Here is a 21,609-nt window from a genome sequence, read left to right on the forward strand (position 1 = left end):
ATGCTTGTGGCTTGAGAAGATTTTACTGGAAAATCTTGGAGGAATTACTGAGTTCTACAGAATATTCAAGCAGAGAATGAAACGAAAAGAAACACTTTGCACGTTCCCACTGGCCTGAACCTCTGGTAGCCCACGCATGACTGGCTCCCACTGGGCAGCTTGCACAGCTAGTGGTACAGTCATGCATGTGTCATTGGTAGTTCAGGCCGCCTGGCAGCGAGACATACAAATTACAGCCTGCTTGTACATTTAACACATTTGTTAAAGGCATGTTTTTAAAAACCCTATACCTTTTCATAATAACAAGGCAAAATACCAGGGATTCCAAAAGTGCCTTCCTTTAAACCCTTTAGTCAGCCCTACCAAAAGGCTTTTGGTTTCCCTTCTCAGAGACGCTTTTGACAAGAATATTTGTTTGGCCACTCTCCTTTAAAGGGAAAGCAAGCTTTTATGTATGATTATTGTGTTTTCAAAATCATCTGCCATTTCTTCTGCTATTTTGTCTCATTCTATATTCCTCAAACTTAAAATTCTGGTAAGAATTTCTTGTTCATTTTAATAAAATGATTCTTTGCTTCATGCCTTCTAAGTTCTAGATAAACAGTGATGAAAAAAACAGGACTGTCACCCACATGGAGATACAGTACAGTGAGAAGCACGGGCATTGAACAATCGTGTAAGGCTCTGGAACTCAGAGAGAAATGTGCAAATGTCAACACAAACCTGCTTTATAAAGGGATAGAAAATGAGACAAGATAGCCTTCAGTTCCCAGAATTTCAGACACCTAAGTTACGTTCGTTGGAAATTGACAAACCTAAAGGAAAAAATTAGTTTAGAAAATTTGGGGATAACAGATCCCTTGTGTTTGGACCTTTAGTTTGATGCTTAAAAACAAACAAAAAAATGAAGTTTTAAATATGTAATCACACAGTTGGTAAGTATCTTAAAGGAAAAGTACAGAGCTTGACCTGACCTGGTAGGGAGGCCCTGGGCACATGGCGGAGTGTCAGGGGAAGCCTGTGAGAGGTATCATACAAGCTGAGTTCTGAAGGGGGACAGCTCAGCAGAGTAGGGGTATGGGTGGTGGGGGCAAGGGGGAGGTGAGGTGGGTGGGCTTCATCAGGGGACCGTCTAGGCAAAAATATCTAAGAGCACATTGGGATAGGAAACCATGTAGCATAGTAGGCCAGTCAGTGTAGCTATAGTATAGGCTCATCCTTAATGTTTTGTGATGATTGGTTCACATATGTGTATGTGAGGTAGGTAGAATTGGAGGCTGAACCATTATTTTTTTTAAAAAGGCATAATTCCTGAATATGTCAGCATGTATCTCTTAAAAAGTAATAGTTTTTAATTTCTTTAACACAGTAGCTCTTAATCAGGATACATATTGGAATCACATTGAAATCTCTCTCCACAGTTTTTCTTTTGGATTTTAAAAGTATGTACACAATATATGCTGGTGTAAAATGCTGAACTTGCTCTGAAGGAAATAAAGGCAAGCCCCACCCACCCAGCAACTGTTCACAGTAGGGTGTGCAATCTTTCAGCCCTTTTAAGCATGCATGAGTACACACACACATTTAGCAGAGTATTTTATATACATAAAATTGAAATACACATGACATACACAGACATTGTTAAAGATGTACTTCATTCTTAATAGTTATATAATCTGAAGTACAAATACCTCCTAAATTCTTTACCTATTGTATTCATAAATATAGGTTACTTTTAAATTGCTTTTCTAATTCGAGTAGTGGGTTCTTCTTGTACTTGTGTAGAGAATTTTTTTATAAATTTCTAGAGTTGAATTACTGTTAATGAAGAGAATGTGAATTGTAAATTTTGGAAGATACTGTCATATTGTGTATGACCCTTAAAAGACTAAAAAGCTAGTTCACACTCCTAACAGCCTTCCCCCTTTCCAAATGCTAGTTTGTTTGATGAACACCCCTCCATCTCATCTGCATTACACATCTTTTCATACCCTTAATTGGCCATTTCTATATCTTCCTTGTATTTCATGTCCACATTTTTTGCTGGTCCCTTATCAAAGCCTCCCAAATATTTTTAACAACATTCTATTCTCTGGTTTACTTCACCTTTGAGTCATCTGCCGTTTTCTTACCTCTGCCACCTTAGTAGCTTTTTAACTGGTGTCCCCCCTCTTTTAATCAGTTCTCCACAACATAGAAGGTTCCTTGCCATGCCATCCCTGCCTTTTTATTCTCTAACAGTTTCCCATTATTCATCAAATAAAGAGCAAAATTTTTAGCATGGCCTTTTAAAGTCTTGCCTCAGATCTTGGGCCATTTGCCCCAATTTACCATTTATCTTCTTTTACTTCTCCAAAGTCAGTGATGTCCTCCTCCTCAGAGCCTTGGCATAGTCTGTCCCCTCCTCTTGTCATGCAGTGACCCATGCTGTGTGCAGAACTAATGCCAAGTCATGCTACAGATCTGTCTCTGAGTCACTGTAGGAGACCTCTCTGACTTCAAGACTTAGATGGCATTTGGTATGTGCACACATGCATATTTAAATAATAAATATGTGCAAATATAAAAGTATAATATTATTTTAAAATATAAATACACTTCTGTTTTACCATATTCTTGAATGAACAATTCATTTATATGTATCATGTTGTAGGCTTCCCCTGGGGCCTGTAAGCTCCATGAGGGTAGAAAAGGTGTCATTTTTGTTTTGTCTGCTAGCCATTTGTGTCACCAGTGCCTGGCATACTGCCTGGGACTCAGTCAGTTCTAGAAGCTCATGATTGAAGCATGGTGTGGATTTGATCATTTAGCCAGCATTTATTGTGAACTCTATAAGACATGTTGAGGCCATAAGAGGGAAGCATGGGAAGTAGGGTGCAGTCCTGGTTCTTAAAGATCATAGAATCATACGAGAGAAGCAGGAGGAACTTACAGATGCACATAGAAATAGCTGTCCTTGCCTCTAAAGAAGCACCTACATAGGACCTGAGTATTTATTAAAATACATTTTTTGGTGTCAAATAATCAGGAATGGGCTTGTGTGGGGCAGGTAAGTTTTTATCTTGTTTTGAGTTAAGCTAATTTTAGGGTAAGTTTAAGTATTCTGTAATAATCTTTTATAAATTGGGGCTAGATCATCCTGAATAGTTTAACTTGAAAGATAATTACATGTTAACAAGCTAGGCAGAATTGTGTAGTTGTGATTGTTTTCTCTAAATGGTATTGCCACATATTTCCAGTGTGTAATACAGATCTAAAAGATGGGAACATTTAAAACAGGCTACAAGCCTAGCAAAGTGAAACTCTCTTTGACCAAAGATGATGGTAAGCAGCTCTTGTAACTGTGTGGCACAGTAGCTTTGGATGCAAGCTTGGTGTCAGGGAGTCTCTGTTGGGTCATGTGGGTGAGAGGGGCCTGCTGCCCTGAATGTTCTTACTGACAGGTAGTAGAAATGTGAACGTCTCTTGTGTGCGCATCAGCCTTGTTTCCTGTGCATTATAACTGCATCTAACTTGCTGTTTTCCTTTCCCTTCTGTCTTGGCATGCTTTCTTTTCTTTCTGGACATCAGGAGCAAAAACGTATAGATGGCGCCACCCGTGAGGTGAAAAAGGTTAGAAAAGCCAGAAACAGGCGCCAGGAGTGGAACATGATGGCCTATGACAAAGAGCTTAGACCCGACCACAGGTTCTCTCAGAGTGTGCACCACGGAGCGTCTTCCGAGGGATCCCTGTCCCCAGACACTAGGTGTGTGTGTGCAACAGTCCTTCCCCGGTGCCTCGTGCCTCTGTGAGCTGCCTGGTTTTACCCTAACTTGGAAAGGCACCAGCAGTTCTGGGTTGACGTGGCCTGCAATAGGTTTCAAAACTCTTCTTTAAAATTATATATTGATTTTGAATAGTTTTTAATTGGGTTGCTTTGTCTGATTTTTTTCTCCCTCTTAAATTTACTCTTCAGTTAATCTAGAGGTAGTGTTTTGGGGGTAATTGCTCGTGACTTCAATTTTTACTTTAATAACTTAATCTTTTAGCTTGGAATTTTTAATTTCCTTTTGTTATTCATTATCTAAAAATAATAGGTGGTGGTTACTGTGACTTAGGAATGCCTTCACTGCTCTTTTTGATAACCCTTTAAAAAATGATGAACAAAAGAGATTGATTTCTTCTGATAATCTTATATATTCTAATTTCAGGAGATGAATTCCGGTGTGTAAAAATTTCTTAGCAGTTAAATGATATGGTCACGAAGTCACATTTTTCGCAAAAGGGATTCATTGGACAAAAAGAACTCACTCATCAATTTTTACTTGTTTTAATGTCCTCTTTCTGATTTTGTAAAGCTACAGTCTTCTATTTCTGTAAAGTCTCAAAGTCTTCGGCATTTAAAAATTTGAACAGAATTCTTTTTTTTAAGTTCCATTTTTATTAGTACATGTTTATAGTATAAAATAATTATATTCATTGCGGGGAGTTGATACATAACACATCATAATTCCTTTTGCATCCCTTCCCTCTCTCCCTTCCGCCATCTCTTTGAACAGAGAACTTGTGTGGGAAATATTTGCTGAGGGACTTACTTAGTACTTACAGGGTTTAGATGGTCTTGCTTGAGTAGGTCTAAGTCATTGGGCGGATTTGATGAGGCAGGTGGTAGGTAATTTACCTGTACAGCTATTATCATCGGAGTTTTAACTCAGTTCTAGCCACATGTTTGAATTTTAATGTCAGTTTATTTCTCTAGAAAGTAAGATTGATGATACCATTTTGCTTACTTCTTGGGATGGGGAAGGCTATATGAATTTAATAATTTCCATTGATGTGAATTTACTCTCTTGTTTTGACAGATTATTTAATCATGATTGTTTACTCATGCAAAAATATGTGCTCTATTTTTATCTCATATATATCCTTTTTTAACGGATGCAAATGGAAAATAGATATTTTAAATCCCTTGGTTAATTGATTCTTACTCCATGGTTTAGGTTAGATTGCTCCATATTGTGCATAAAGTTGATGGTCATTTGAATTATTTAGTATTTTGCCTATTTATGTTCTTTAGCTATGTCTTCATTTCTCTGAATTTTCAAAAAGTGAATAGAATTTTATGTTTTAATTCTTAAGCATTGTCTTTTGTCTACTATTTCCCATGTTCTCACACTATTACATGTGTCATTACTAACAGATAAGTAGTTTATCTGTACAAACATCATTGTACTTGGATTATATCCTTTAAATTAATTTAGAAAGTTTTATTTTTTATTTTACTAAAGTGTGTGACTTTTTTCTTATAAAATAAGATAATTTTATGTCTGTAAATTACAGACAAATTAAATGTCCATGATTTTATCAGCCAGGGAAACCACTGTTTGGATTTTAATGTCTGTTGTTTGTCTTTTTCTGTACATGTGCATGTTTTTTCTTCTATAAAATTGGAATCATGATGTATGTTTCCTTTGACTTTAAAAAAAATATATGTTTTAGGTATTATTTAAAAACATGATTTTTAATGCTTATGTTCTATCATTTAAATGTATTGCCCAAAACTGAGGGAAGTTTAATAGCAAGTTTCATGCCATCCATATATGTGATATACTTTAACTCAGTCCATAAAAACTAATCTTAAATTTTTGCCCTCACTACAGAATACGAGGCATGGTTTGCTTTTGAGTGTGAATTTGAAATGCGAATTACTGACATGCTTCTTCCCAGATAACCAGCTCTCTTTCAGTGTGCCCAGGAAGCATCGCATCTTGTGCCCAGCTGTCTGTTTTCCCTCGTCCTGTTGCAGCGCTCCCACCCTGCCTGCCTGTCTGCCCCAGAGCCCTTCGGGTTTGTTACGTTCTCCCACTGAATCTCCACTGTGGAGCTGACTTCTTTGTGTTTCATTACCGTTTTCACTTGGGCCTTCTCTTTTCTGCCACAGATGGCTACCAGTCATCACTGAGCTCCAGGACCACTCTGCTTCCCTTCCTGGGGTGCTGGCTATGGCTGGTGGCCACCTTCTCACCCGAGTCCATCTTCCAGCAGTGCTCTGCTGCTTCTCCCACTCCCCCTGCTGCTGCCAATTCTTTGTCCTCAGGTTCTTCCCTCTTCAGCTGACCAGGCCCCTCTGCTCCTCCTGCCTGTCCTCATGGCGGCTGCCTTTCACCACCAAAGCCCTGCCCCGTGGAAACCTTCCACCTTTGTTTCTCTTTCATGTTTGTTGCCTCTACCTTTGCTTTGGCCTCTGTCTGGTTATCCCCCTTTTCTTGACTGCTTTTGTGTCTGTGTCATAGAGCCACTTCACAAGGATGGCACTTCCTGTTGTGCCACAGGATTTATAATTCTTGCCCTGCATCTCCTCAGAGGCTCTCCATGTTTTCCTGGATAACTGTTTCCTTCTAAAAAAAAAAAAGTAGCACACAGCCACCGGCACAGTTACACAGTTAGAGGCAAGCACTTGTCTTCAGTGACCCTGGAATTTTAGGTATTTGTTTTTTCAAAATATACTAAATGTAAATACAGGTCAGATTCTTCTCTCATTAAAAATATTTGTAACTCACCTAGGTGTGGCACATAGTGTGTCATCCCACTTGCTAGGAAGGTGGAGGTACGATGATTACCAGTTTGAGGCCAACCTGGGCAACTTAGTGAGACCCAGTCTAAAAATACTTTTTTGTGGGCTGTGGATGTAGCTTAGCACCAGAGCTATTCCTTAGCCATGCACAGGCCCTGGGTTCCCATCAGCAGGGCCAAATTTTTATTTATATATATTATGTATTTTAAAATTTGATAGCAACTTGCAGATTCAGAAGATATCCTCATATGAACACCATAATATAGAATTCATAAGCACAATTAGGGAAGAAAAAATGGGTAATTATTTACTATTATACTGTAATTAGGGAAAGAAGGCAAGAAAGCAGGCTCTTCTGACTTAGTAAGCTTTTCTGTGCCCCTCAGCACTGCAGTTAGGGAAGCCACTGTCTTAAATGCCAGAGATGGAACTTCAATTTGTACCTTCTTTGCTGCTCGCTCCCACATTCCCAATGTGTCTGCCTGTTTCCTTCAGAGGGAGAAACACAAGATGAATCCTAACAGGAACCAGCAAGTGCATGTGAGAAAAGTCAGAACAAGAAAAGAAGAGTGGGAGAGAAGGAAAATGGGCATTGAATTTATGAATGACGCAAAGAAGCTGGAGCAGGCAGGGAGCACAAAAGAGGACAGGCTGCCCAGAGGGTTCGTGGTTTTGCTTTCTTTGGACTCCCAGCCCCAGGTCATCCTGCTTCAGCGCCATGAGGCATGTGCAGCCCTACAGACTTGATTACGTAACCCAGCCTCTGCGTGTGACTGTTACTAATGCCTGCGTGGCCACAAGGCTGCCACACCTACAGATCATTGCTCTCCTCTGGGCACTGGAACCTTTCCCCTCTCAGCTCACTAATTCGAGGTTTCTGTTGCTTTCAGTTTCACACTTGACTATGTGTTCAGAGAAAATAAGAGGGCCTTTCCGTGGTGCATCATATTGCTTCTTTCTCTGTGGGTTAAATACATGCCTTCTGTTTAAGAAGAAGACAGTCCACTCTTGCATTCTGGATTTTTCTTCCTGTCCTTACTGTTCATATTTATCCAGCTTACCTTTCATTCTGAGTTTCCTAATTATATGCTGTCAGTTCCCTTGCCACTGAAATCCTCTGTCTCGTACTGTTTCCACATGAAATGGGGTTTGCCTTGTAGCCTTGTCTCTTAGGAAGTACATGAAATACTGTGAAAACGAGGCTCTGTTCCCTCCTTCTTGCTGATCTGTCTGACTTACTCACTTCAGAGCTTGAATCTGAATCCATGTAACACTGGGCTTGCTGCTAAAATAGTAATTATGTTGTTGCTCAGAAGCTCTCATGGGGCTAGACCTAGTTGATGGTAAAGGAAATACATACTTTATTTCTGTGCATTGGTATTGTAATTATTCATATATATGCTTTTATCTGTTAGAGAACATTTTTAAAACATAATTTAAATTTCTCCCACTGATTTTCTCCAACATCAGGTCCCATGCTTCAGATGTTACGGATTACTCTTACCCGGCTACCCCCAACCATTCTCTGCACCCCCAGCCGGTGACCCCTTCCTATCCTACTGGCGATGTACCACCGCATGGGGCTGCAAACCAGGCCCCTGAGCACGAGTACCGGCCCACATCTGCCTCGTCGAGGCACATGGCCCTAAATAGACCTCAACAGCCGCCGCCACCACCACCACCTCCTCCCCAGGCCCCCGAGGGGTCTCAGGCCTCTGCACCAATGGCTCCAGCAGATTATGGGTAAATTGCTCTTCCTCAGACTCTACCTACTACTCATTCTTGCAGTTGAATCTTGCTTTGTGTGGTAGAACTTAAAAAGTGCTCCCCTTTATTTTAATAGATTACCCTCCCCACCTTGGCTTAGTTTTTAAATGTTCTTCCCTTGGACCCAGTGTCCAAGGAAATTGAGTACATGCTCCTGGTATGGTGCCCAAGTATAGTCAAGAGCAATTGAACATAGACGCCACCAGTGGTGACATACTTGGGGTTAAGTAAATGTGGTGTCACACTGCTGACCCTTTCTTTTTACAGCTATATCTGGGATTGACGTCACACTCTTTTTGCATGTAGGCTACATGTGTTTGAGTCTTCAGGCCAAGTCATTGGTAAATGATGAATGCTGACTGGTGAACTGTTTCAAACCCTCAGATTTCCCTGTATGTCCTGAGTGAACCACAGACAGTGCTTGTCACAGATGACAAAACCATATAATGTCACTTTTGTTTGGCCCTTCTTAACCTCTGGGCCCTCACACTGTTTGGTTCCAAGGCCTCTGTTTCTGTCTTGTGGGTAGGATTCCAACACCTCTTACAAAGGACTTCCCTTTGCACATTTGTCAACCTGAGCACTCACCTTTACTTTGATTACCTTTACTTTTTGGCTATACCCTAGCTTTTTGAGGGTTCCTTTTCTGAGAATTGGTGTTCAGGAAAGTTGAATACATGCTTCCAGTAATGCGTATTCTTTAGAGCATTGGTGTTGCTCTCTAAAAGCATATCTGTGGCCTTCATAGGGGCATTCACATAGTCCTGGCTGTCCCCATCCATTGGCCCTAGTGAAGCCAGGACACCCTGAAGGTGTCCAGAGACAGAAAGGTCTGTGGTTCAGTTGGCTGGAAGAACCCTTGGTGGAATAGAATCTAGCTGATTTCTTGGCTGTGGAATACTTCAAAGCTTTGGGTATTCTGTGGGCACTATGAACTTGGACTTTCATGGGAGTTGGCTACAGAATGTAGGATTTTTCCAGTTTGGCCACAGAAAACTCAAGAGATAGGTTAGTGATCCCCACCTCTGAGACACCCAGGATACAGAATGGTTATTGTTGCTATTTGGACTTCTGCAGCCAAGTTCCTTATTTTAGCATTCCACAGAAAATGGCTTTATTTTTTGAGTGGTCTTTTTGGATGCACATCAACGGAACTTGCATCCCATCATAATGAATAATGTAGGTCTGTGAAAGTACTTGGCTGCAGAGTAGATATGTGCTTCCTGCAGTGATTTCAGTCCAGCTCGCAGTATCTACTGTTTTGGGGGAACTTCTCTTTTAGAACTTAGGGATGTGACTGTCTTTTCTACTTCTGGTGACTTTGTATGTTTCATCTGTTTATTAGGATGCTTCCAGCACAGATAATTGAATATTACAACCCTTCAGGACCACCACCTCCTCCCCCTCCACCCATGATTCCTTCAGCCCAAACTGCTTTTGTCAGCCCTCTCCAGATCCCTGCACAACCTTCCTTTCCTGCATCAGCTGGCTCCACGTACTCGACTGCTCCTCACCCCCCCTCTGCTGGGCTCCTGGTCACAGCGCCCCCTCCCCCAGGCCCTCCCCCACCCCCCCCAGGCCCTCCTGGCCCTGTCTCTTCTCTTTCATCCTCCCCAATGCATGGACCCCCTGTTGCCGAGGCAAAACGTCCAGAGCCTGCACAGCCACCCATAAGTGATGCTCGAAGTGACCTCCTTGCTGCCATTCGGATGGGTGAGTGGACACCTCAGCTCCATAGTCTTCCTTTTATAAAAAGATTACTTTGGGGGGCCGGAGATTTTTAGCTCAGTGGCACTGTGCCTGCCTTGGAAGCACAAGGTCCCGAGTTCGATGCCCAGTACCAAAAAAAAAAAAAAGATTACTTTGAGTCTGGAAATAGCTATGGCCATGTTGCCTTCGAATGATGGCTCTCTAATAATTTTTTGGAGGAGACTTAAAAGAGCCTTTTTTTTTTTTAAAAAAAAAAAAAAGGGTTTTCTTTTTTAGATGTCAGTTAAACATCATGATGAAGAATTGATAATTCAGAAATTGAATTAAAAAATTCAGGAAAACTTTACTTTAAATAACAGAAGTGATCCGCTAATTAATAGGATCTTATCTCCATATTCTACTGCAAGGCTATAAACATAAATACAGAAAATGAGTTCATATCAGTGACTTAGTTTTTTAAAGAAAATCTAAAGATACCTCTTCAGCATTTATTTAACAGCACAGTGCTTTTGTCAGACAAAAGTGCTACCCTGACCCGCAGGTCCCAAAACAGAGGGATGGAGTATATCGGGTAGAATTGGGTAGGAGACCTGACTCCTCACCCATTTCTGCCTCTCTCCAGGGCCCCACATGAAAACCTAAAACCCCACAGTTAATTCTTCCTTTGTCGGTGTGGCATGGTCAAGGTCACTGACAGGATATAGGGATATGCTAAGAGCTTTTCATGAGGGAGAAAGTCTCAGTCTTTTGATCTTAGTTTAGTTATCTATAAGTGACAGAGAAAAATGCCTGTTGCAGCCCCGAGAGCTCAGCTTCGGTGACATCATTCACAGGACAACTGTGATGTTGCTGCTTGTGCCTTTTCGCTTAAGCATCCATCAGTCAAACCTGAGGTCAGGGACATGCACCACCCAAAGACCTCAGGGTTCTCTATGTATCTCGATCATCATTGATGCTTTGATTTTGTCAAGAAATAACATCTCAGCGGTAGAAAAGCTTAGAGATTTCAGCTTTGTAGTCACCATAGGACAGTGTTAGACTTGGTATTTTTATACCTGTAGCACTGTCCATTACGAGTTGACACATAATCAGGAACAATCTTGGAATGCCTGATGCACATAAGCTGAGACACATGCTACATACAGACTGCCTCTGTTCTGCAAAATGTGATGGTCATAGACTACAAAGGCTGAAGAACTATCTGGATCAAAGGAGGTTAGCAGAACATGATTGTATTAGTCAGCTTCCCTGTTGCTGGACATGATACCTAACACTTCCAACTTAAGGAGGAAAGGTTTAATTTAGCTCACTGTTTGAGGGGATTCAGTCTGTAGTCAGCTGGCTCCAGGGCAGGAACTTCATGGAGGAAGGGCAAGGTGATGTGTAAAGCTCCTTAGTTCATTGTGTCCTGGAGCAGAGCAGGGAACAGTATCAGAACCAGCTGAGGCACCATTTATGGTACCCAACACCGTGCCTCCATGACCCATCCAGACACAACAGGAGTATGGTATGTTCTATTAATCTGCTAGATGTTTCTTAATCCAGTGAAGTTGACATATTAGAATTAAGAGTCACAATTACACGTTGTCATTTTCACACCCACAGATCTCCTTAAACCATATTTAATCTCCAAGTAAAGAGAATAGCAAGTTCATAATTTCTTCTGGTTCCATCTGGGCCAAAATTTTAAGTTTTAAAAAGTTTTATGCTCTGCCTTTTGTTCCCAGTCCTCACTGTGAATCTGGCTAAATACAGCCAGCAATATCTATGCCACAGCCTAAATGTTAGGCTGTTTCCTCCACTAGATTAACAAGGCTACCATCCTTTGTCTTAACCTCTCACAATCTCAGGACTTGGAAAAAATGTAATTTTCTGTGAAAGCCTAACATAACATGGGCTCTAGTCCAACTGCCAATAGAGTCCATGTTCCAGCCGAAACTTCCTGGGTCTGGCCTTTGCTATCCACATCCCTATCAACATTCTGGTCTCCTAAATTCTACTGGAATCCCTGTGAGGCTCTGCTTGTAACCTTGAAGGGCCTCTCTAGCCCACAACTCCACACCTTTCTAGACTCCTCCCACAAAACAGTTCCGAAGGCTTCTAAACCGTGTGGGCAGCTGTGGTCACAGCAGTTACCCGAGTGGTACCAACTGTCTTTATTATTCAGCTTTCTCATTACTGAGACACAATACCCAACACCTGCAGTGTATAGGAAGAGAGGTTTCAGTCCATGATTGACTGGCTTCAAGGCAGAGACATGGTAGAAGGGCATGGTGGAGCAAAGCTGTTTAGTTCAACACGGTTCAGAGCAGGGGAAGAGGGCCAGAGCAGAAGGAGCAGGGACCAGACAGACCCCCAAGGCCTCACCTCCATGACTCCCCCAGACACACCCAGAAGTGTAGTCTGTTCATCTGCTTGGCATTTCTTAATCCGGTGAGGTTGACATAGGAGGATTAATGATCACAGTAATAATTAATACAACAGAGATAACTCATTGAATCCTGAGCCAGTGAAATTTTCCTGCGTTTGCAGTTAGATTGCGTTTACAGTAAGTCCCTGACTTATGAGCATTCAAGTTTTGAACTTTCACAGATACAAATGGACCTTACATTATGAACATTCATAGATGCAAACAAGGCTCGGATGTAGCTCATGAGTCTGCCGGACATTGTCACAGTTGTGCTGCTAGGTGCTTACTGTACAGTGCAATAGTGTACAGTTGTACAGTGCTCAGAGCCCAGGATCTTGAGCAAGAGGAAAAGCAGTGGTGATGGAGAGGTTTGATTTTTTTATGCTTTACATTATATATTTATGTCAAAAATGTATAAGACTTACTTTGTCAGACTTAAAAAGAATCCAGCTTATGAATGTTCTCCCAGAATGAAACTGGTTCGTAAGTTGGGGACTTACTATATTGACAAAACTTGAATAATATTTGTAAGATTAATAATGGCATTGTGTCTATGCAGATTTTCTGATCTTGATTTTTTTTTAAAGGAAATTAGCACTTCATATGTTTGGGGGGTGAAGGAACGTGCTGTATATTTCACATAATCTAGAGATAAGTGGGTCTGTGTGAGGATGACAGACAAAGACAGGAAAACATTAGTCAGAGAATCTGGGTAAGGTTATATGGGAATGTTTTTCTGTTGATCTTATAGCTGTTCGGTAAATCTGAGATTATTTCAAAGAAAAAGTTAAAAAATTATACACATTAAGTCATCAGATATCCTTGTCACTACATAGTAGATAGGTGGTTATATTTTATACCCATTCCCAACAAAAATGACTGAAATAGAGATTCTTCAGCTACTTCCCTCAGCACTGTTCAGTGGGCTCTGATTCCACGTTGGCACATCTTGTTTGGTGACCCCTCACCGCATTGCTTTGTGTTTAAAGTAGCTAGTGGCTAACGTATGGAATGTTGTGGCTTTAGAACTTTCTTTGATGGGGTTCATCATAAAATTGCACTGCAGTTTTAACCAACTTTCTTAAAATGGACTTGCACATTCTTTTCTCCCCTCAGATTTCTAAAACTTTAACCTTAGGCTCAGCAGAAAAGTCCAGTGGACCTGTTAATTTGTTTTCCTTTTATTTGTTCCAAAGAAAAGGGTTTGATTCTTAACTCCGCATTGTATCCTTAGGAATCCAGCTGAAAAAGGTGCAGGAGCAGCGTGAGCAGGAAGCCAAGCGGGAGCCCGTTGGGAACGATGTGGCCACGATCCTATCCAGACGCATTGCTGTGGAGTACAGCGACTCTGATGACGACTCTGAATTCGATGAGAACGACTGGTCCGACTGAGACTGTGCAGGGCGAGCGGCAGAGGACAGCAGGACACTGTGCAAGTGTACTGGGGATTTCAAGTGGTCTCAGCACCCAGATAGTGGTATTATAATCCTGTAGCTTAGCACCTTTTGTATTAATAATGTGATCTTGCTTCTGCACATCCAAGAATTCTGGGTTTTTCAGTATTTACTGTGTAATACTTAAGTGCCACTAAACATAGCACATCATGCTGCACATGAGGAGATATGCCGTAACTATTGCATTGTCCGGAAAACAGCATCTTGCTTCCCTTTTGGCTGTAAAAGTATTTACTTTACTCTACTGATCATTATGATTCTGTAGACTTACTGTGTGTTTGTGAAGTTGCCTGGTGTTAGGTCCTTGCAAGATTAATGACTGTGTCAGAGTGATGTCTTCCGATCAGTCAGTGATACTGTTTTACCTTTCTTTTTTCTTCTTTATTACAATGTGTTTCAGAAGAAATTGGTTCTAAAGGGAAGGGTTTAACAGATCAGGAGAATCAAATGTTCATGCACTCAGTTTCTTGGCTTGGTCACCTCTGAGTGAATTTGAATGCTTGGTTGAATAATTTCCTTGCCTTTGCACTCACTCATCAAATATCAATTTGGAAGAGCCCTTTTCAGGTAGGTTTCCCTGTGGACATTCAGTTCACTTAGTAAATACTTGTTGGTGATTTTTGTGAGCTTTCAGCAACTCAGTAGTAATGTAAATGAGAACAAGGTCCTTTCCCCTTCAGGGCCATTGCAGTGCCGCTTACAATATTGGCCAGACCTGATGGCTTGGGCAGCAGCCAGCCAGAACAGATGCAGGCTGTGTGGGGGCTGTGGCACCCAGCTGGGCAGAGTGGCATTACGGGCCCTGGGTGCAGAGGAGCCCGCTCCACTAGGTCCAAATTACAGAAGCTTAGGTTTAGGTGAAAGATGATAGCTCTGCTCTTTTCACAGTGCTGTGGCCAGACCAGGGGTCAGCCCTGTGAGCAGGGCCTTCCCTCCATCCTAGAAGCATATGCCTCTCATCTCTCGTATTGTTGGCACATTGCATTTTAAATGTACCTCAGCAGATGACCCTGTTTCAACCTGTATCTGTGGCTAAGCACCTTGCTTTCACCTCTTCTGCCCTGTTTTTCTTGCCACGTGGTGATCCCACAGACCCCCTCAGGCAGACCAGGGAATAAAGAAGCACACCTTCTGCTTTGTAATTCTGGATGGAAGGTAACTGCTTGTTTAGAGAAAGTAATTGCCCAGGCTTGGACTGCAGATAGGAGATTGAAGTGTGCTGAGGCACATCATTTGGTGAGAAGTGTCTAACCAGCCTGCAGTGTTGCCAGTGGATGCAGGTCTAGGAAGCTCCTGTGAGCTCCAGCAGACTGGGTTAATGTCAGCAGGACAGTAGGGAGAGTTCTGGGGAGACCAGCCAGCTGCCCATGCCTCACCCCTGTGTGTCTCTACATGGACACCTGTTGACTTGGGGTGTCTGTTTAGGCACCCTCCTGTGTGCTGGACTCTAGTCACTAGATTTGAAACTAAAAAGCTCAATGTCTGCATTCTCTTCCAAGAGTCTATTTGGCCATATCTGAGCCTTCTCTGCTCCGCCTGCTGCCAGCACCTGCCCCCCTGAGCACCTCGCTCTGGAGCTGGTCACCACTGAGCTGTCACTATAATTTCCTTGAATATTGTTATTAGTAAACTTAAATCTCTCTCTCTTTCTTCCAATGTGGAGACCTGGTATGTTGGCATTATTCTTGGGTCTCTGACCATTTTCAGTCTTATTTTCTCCTTAGTATAATAGTTGGCCTTTGTATTACTTTTATGTCAGGAGTGCCCTGAATAATTTTAGGGCTCATTTAGCAGCACTTCTTTGTTTTGTGTGGCCCTTTGTTCTCAGGATGAAGGGAACACATTAAAACTACTGTCTATGTCAGGATTTCTTCTATTTATATCCTATTACAGTAAAATTAGCGGCACTTTATCATAAATATTCATAAGCCTGTTAATTACTAGTTGTCCTTTTGTTTAATCAACAAGTTATATTTAATTTAATTTTATGACTAGTGAGAAAGCTCTGCCCTGTTTTTTCTGTAACCTTTAATATAGTGGGAAATAACAAATTTAAATTATTTTTAGAGTATCTTTTCAACAAATTTGATTTAGTCTAAAATTTTAAATTCAGATCTAGCATGATATTCCATGAACAAAGTGAAATCTGAATTTTCAGTTTTCATTTTCGAAAAGTATTTACCAAAACAAATGGAGAAAATCATTTAGCAGCACATTTCACTTCATAAATTCCAGGCTTTAAACACAATTATAAATTATTCCCAATTTTACTTCTTGTGTATATTTTAGTTGGCTGTCTTACAAGCTTTTTTCTCACGGTGTAGACCCAGACAGAAGGATGGAAAGATGACTGAGTCCATGCATTGCTACACAAGTACCGTGGGGCTTAGCCAAAGGCAAATGATTGTGCATTGTTAGCCCCAACCGTGAGATTTGGTAGCTCATGTTCTTACTAAGGATACTACTAGAGAATTAATGTTTTCATTTCAGTAAATTTTTAGCAACATCAGCATCTTTTATGAGTACCAAGTGTCTAGGTTATAAAAGTTTTATAATAATTTGCAACTGAAATACATGATACATTTTAATCCATTAAAGATTAGTGGGAATGTATCAACCAGAGAAGCAAATAATTTTTGTTTTATAAAGTAGAGTATCTGTCATCTTGCAGTATTATCAATGCTATTGTAAATTGAAAGTAGTATTAAAACTTCTGTCAAACAATTTTTATCTGTTTGTATATCTCACTATAGATTATGTACAAGTAACATCTAAATAAAATCACACTTTTAACCTTAAAAGGTTCTGCTTATTCATCATAGTGTTGTGTGCTGGACTCTTAGGGGAGAATTTGGGAGTTGGGTGGAATTTTCACTTAGCCCTTTCCTGGTTGCTACTTAACTTTCTCCATAATGTTTGTGTGACCAAGAGTTGAAACTACTTTCTTTGGGTAAGTGTCTCATGGAAGTCCTGAGGTAGTGAGAAGCGCACAGAGGATCTCAGCCATATGTCATTTTGATAACAGTATTTAGTAATGCTTAAGTTTCACTTACTCCTTAAAGCAGTCTTTTAAGGTATGCAGTCTGTTTCATGTATGACAAAACCAGGATGAGGTCAGGTTGCTCACCGGGGGCTCATGCTAGATACAGAAACCCAGCCCTGGGGCAGTATTTCATGTGAGCTGTAGTAGGAGCCCAGACTGCATGGGTAGGTGTGGGGCCACATCCGGAAAGCCAGAGTGGAGTGGAGGTTCCTGTGATGGCTGTATTTGAGCACTGAGGCATGCTGTGTATATCCTGGCACATACCACGTGGTGTATGGGGTTCTTTGTAGCCTCCCACCAGTCTGCGTGCTCCAGACAGACAGATCTTACTCATCTTTGTATCTGAGAGCCATAGCATGATGTCCAATCTACTGGAAGATAAGCAGCTGCCTGTTAAATGATTTAGATGGATGAATGGGTTTCCAAGTTACTTTTGAAACAACAAGTAAATTGTCTGCACCTTTATGGAGTATTTTACCATATAGCCTGTATTTCCTCAATATTATTATTTGTTACAGTGCATGGCTTCATCATTACTTGGGTGTGTCCCCACCACACTGAGCTCAGTGAGGTAGGCACAGGCCTCCTGTAAACTTCGGTACTGTGTTTATCCAGTGCAGTGTCTGCTGGTTACTAGGTGTCAGTACGTAGTGATTTACTGGCTGTCATTATAGAGGAAAAGAGAAGTTTCTTCAACAAGTACTTGAAGCCTGATAGGAACTCATGTGCATAAACATATGTAAGGGTGGAGCCTGGTGGGAAGAGGAAGGTCCCTGAGGTGACCTGGAAGGGTATATTTCCTTTCCTGGCTCCAACCCTCATTCTTTGCTTCCTGGCCTCCACAACAGCAGCTTTCCTCCTCCATACCCTTCCACCATGCAGTTCCTGTCTTGGAGCTACCCAGCTATGAACTGAAAGCATGATAAATACACCTCTTCTTCAGGGTGTAGCTGTCAGGTATTGCATCTTAGTTAAGAGAACATGACTAAGACAGTACTCCTTTGCATCTGGCTGCTTTCAACATGGTTTTGAAATTTCGTTAATGTCCTTTCATGTATAAACAGTTGTATTCTTTTTTTATCATGGAGTAGTGTTTCACTGTAGGAACACAATGGATTTATCTGTTCTCTTGTAAGATTTATACAAGTCTTCCCTGGGAATATGCATTCATACATCTTACATATATACCTAAGAGTAAGATTGCTGTGTCATAGGAGTTTTATAAGAACAGCCAGACTTTTTTTGTCGTTTGTTTGCAAAGAGGCTATACACTAGCAATGTTATTCCACATCCTTAAATGTGATTTTCTGTGAATTGATCTTGCTTAGAGTTCACTGAGCTTCAATCTGTAAATGTATGTCTTAACTCCATTCTCCTTTTTAATAACTCCTATTGTACATATATTCAACCTTTTCATATTGGCCCAAGGCCTTGACACTCTCAATTTGTTTTTAAATTTATTTTTTTTGGTACTGGGGATCGAACTCAGGTCCTTGCACTTGCGCAGCAGGTGGCGAAACCACTGAGCTAAATCCCCGGCCCAACACTCTCAATTTAAAACATCTATTTCTTCCTATTCTGCAGATTAGAAATTTTTATTAATCTGTTTTCAAGTTCATTGACTGTTCTGTCATCTATAGTGTGCTTTTAATCCCATATAGTAAATTTTTTATTTCAGAGATTGTATTTTTCCCATCTAGTAGAATTTCTTACTGGTCCTTTTTTATAAGTTTTTTTTCCCTCTGCTGAGATTTCCTATTTGTTATTATAAGCCTGTTTTCCTTTACATCTTTGAGCACAAACTAGCTCTTTAAAAATCCTTGTCCAGGGGCCAGGGATTTAGCTCAGTGGTTCCGCAGCCTGCTTTGCAAGTGCAAGGTCCCGAATTGAAAAAAAAAAAAAAAAAAAAAAATCCTTGTCCATTAATTCCAGCATCTGCATTTTTCAGGATCAATTTCTGTTAATTGCTTTTTCTCTTGAGTGTATTCCTGGTGGGGTTTAGATTGTATCCAGAACTAACTGTGATACATTTTTTAGAGATTCTGGATTTTGTTAGATTCTTCCTGAAAGTACTACTTTTAAGGAAGTAAGTTAACAAGGCCAGTACTAAACTCCCCACTCTTTGTATCTACACCCTCAGGTAGTGGATTACAACAGCAACTTCGCAAGTTCTTTTAGCCTTAGCCAGGCTGCTTAAAGTTGGATTTAACAAGGTTTTGCACAATCTTTATATCTCGTCTTTAGCTCTCCTAAGTTCCTCCTTCACTTTTTGTTTTGGTCACTTTAAGCTTGGTTCTCTTATTTTTTAAGCCATTAACCATGTGGGTTAAGCCAACAAGACTGCAGATTTTCCATTCAAGCTTAGTCCTGCTTGGCAGGATGGGGCCCACCCCCAGGCAAAAACCAGTTAAAAATCAGGAAAGGCACTGAAAGTTTTTCCTTTTCCAAGCATCATTTCCCCTCTAGTGTCTGTTTTTGATTTTTGCCCAATACTTTCAGTAGTTATGTATTTGGTCCAGATTATAAATATTATCTGTAGAGAGTTGGTTTGGAATAGGTTAGTCCTAGTGCCAAGTCTCATTAATAAATACTTGATGTAATGGATTTTTTAAAATGTTTTTTAAATGTTTTAGACGCAGACTGGTGTTGAAAGCCAAATCATAGCAGATGACCAGGATTTTTTTCTGCCAGATGATCTTGTTTTTATAGACTTCTGCAATAAAGCTTGTGATATCTTTCCTTAACTAAGTGGTATCCAAAGATTGCATGGTACAAGGTAGAACACTCATTATCAGCATGTCTTTATTTCTGTGAATCAGAATGTTCTCTAATGTGTGCAAACAAAACCAAGCACACGAGTAATTGGAAAATTGAGACTGTTACAACCAAATGTCAGCCTCAACTTTTATGTTCAAACAACCTCTTCTTTTCACCAAACACTATACATTTAAATTCAAAAATAGATCTATACAAATAAAATACTACCTTATTTAGCCACACTGGGAATGGAACCCAGGGCCTCACACATGTTAAGGAAATCCTCTACCACTGAAGCACATCACCCACCCCTGAAATTCTTACCTTTCATTGTTGGGGTTTGTTGGGAAAGAAGATTCCACTCTCCAAAAGTTTGAAAACCACTGCTTGATGTCCTCACTACCTGATTCTCTTAGCTATGCACGGGAAGGAGTTCACATTGTTAAAAGCCCCTTCTACTGTACTGTAATTTTTTTTCTTTTGGTTTTTTTTGAAACAGGATCTCACTATGTAGTTTGAGATGGTCTTGAACTCACTGTGGAGGCCAGGGTCACCTCCAGCTCATAGTGATTTTCCTGCCTCAGCCTTCTGAATATTAGGATTACAGGTATGCACCACCACGTCCAGCCTGTACTGTAACTTTGTATTCCGTAAAGTCAGTAGTAACACAGAGGTGTTGACATGTGTCTTTAATTTGGAGTGTGGGTAACTTGTAGATGTGTCCAATAGGGACTTTGATGACAGAATTTTGTCTTAAAGAATACTCTCTTTGGCGAGCAGGCACCTAGACATTTGTTTGCCAGAACACAACAGTGCTGTCCTGTGAGTATATGTACAGGTAGTCACCTTAGTTTTCCACTGTGTTTACTTGGTACATTGATAATTTGAGTAACTAGTTTCAAATATAGCGCCATGATTAGAGTTGGTGAGTTGATAATTGATCTACCATGAAGAAAAACTAAGAGTAATTTAGAAAACCTACCAGTAGTACTTAACCATGAAGTGACATTTAAAACCATGTAATATTCTAGGATGTGCTTTGGCTGCTCTGCCCTAAAACCAGTTTAAGTAGAAGTCAAACAGTTCGAGAATATGCAGCCTGCACATTTGGCAAACACAATCACCCTTAGCATTTATATTTATAAGATGTTGCCTTTTGTGTCTGTATGTGATAGTGGCTCACAAAATGTACCTTCTGCCCTTTTCAATTCTAGACTTGGGGGTCCTGATGATTAAGTTAGGGTGGCAACTTTCAGCTCCTTTAAAATGTCTTAGTATTTCAAAGGCCTCAGGTGGTTATTTGGTTTGAGTTGGTTTCAAGGAGCTGTGCACTGAGTCTAGAACAGATAACACAGTGATTGTCCCTGGACCCCTGGACACCTCGCCCTTAGGGTCCTGGGCTTGCTCGCTGCTGGGGCACCCACACTGTCCTCAGCATCTCTGCTGGGGCACCAGGCTGTGTTCTCATGTTTGGGCTGGGATCTCCAGCAGCCCCGAGTTACTTCCCTTCCCTGTCCCTCAGTGCTTTCCATGTCTGTAAGCTTCCCTCCACCTGGGAGTATGGGTTTTCTGTCCTCACACTGGCTGGTGGCCCCGTGGCATCCTTCCACTCCCTGATTCTCCAGCTTATGGCTTCTCTTCTCTTCCATAGCTTCCATTTCCAGCCTGGCCAGATCCTGCCACTTTGGATTTCAGGATAATGTTGGGGATACATAAGCCCTAGACAGTGACTTAAAAGACCAAACCAGAAGTGGTTATAAAACTGGATTTGGGCTTAGATGCCACTTAGATACCAGTGAAGCAGCCAGGTAGGGAGGCCCCTTCAATGCCTTCTAAGCTGAGACCATTTTTCCATACCACCCACATCAAAATGATCTGGGGAGCCAGGGATTTAGCTCAGTGCTGCCGCCACCT

General features: G+C 41.1%; 1 protein-coding gene across 2 annotated transcripts in view; it reads left to right on the plus strand.

The window, feature by feature from the left end:
* Positions 1-16,696, plus strand: part of Wasf3 (WASP family member 3) — a 121,073-nt gene extending 104,377 nt beyond the window's left edge. Inside the window, exons 7-10 of one of the 2 annotated variants that reach the window (XM_004854817.4) lie at positions 3,571-3,746; positions 8,025-8,297; positions 9,667-10,034; positions 13,676-16,696. In XM_004854817.4, coding sequence (XP_004854874.1) covers positions 3,571-3,746; positions 8,025-8,297; positions 9,667-10,034; positions 13,676-13,833 — 975 coding nt within the window. In that variant the 3' untranslated portion in view covers positions 13,834-16,696. Of the gene's footprint in view, positions 1-3,570; positions 3,747-7,049; positions 7,217-8,024; positions 8,298-9,666; positions 10,035-13,675 lie in introns of both variants that reach the window. The other variant, XM_004854818.4, reaches the window with a different exon arrangement.
* Positions 16,697-21,609: the final 4,913 nt, after the last annotated feature.

Source organism: Heterocephalus glaber, unplaced genomic scaffold (assembly GCF_053883595.1).
Source record: "Heterocephalus glaber isolate CG9 unplaced genomic scaffold, H.glaber_assembly_v1.0 deba00001719, whole genome shotgun sequence".
NCBI lineage: Eukaryota > Metazoa > Chordata > Mammalia > Rodentia > Bathyergidae > Heterocephalus > Heterocephalus glaber.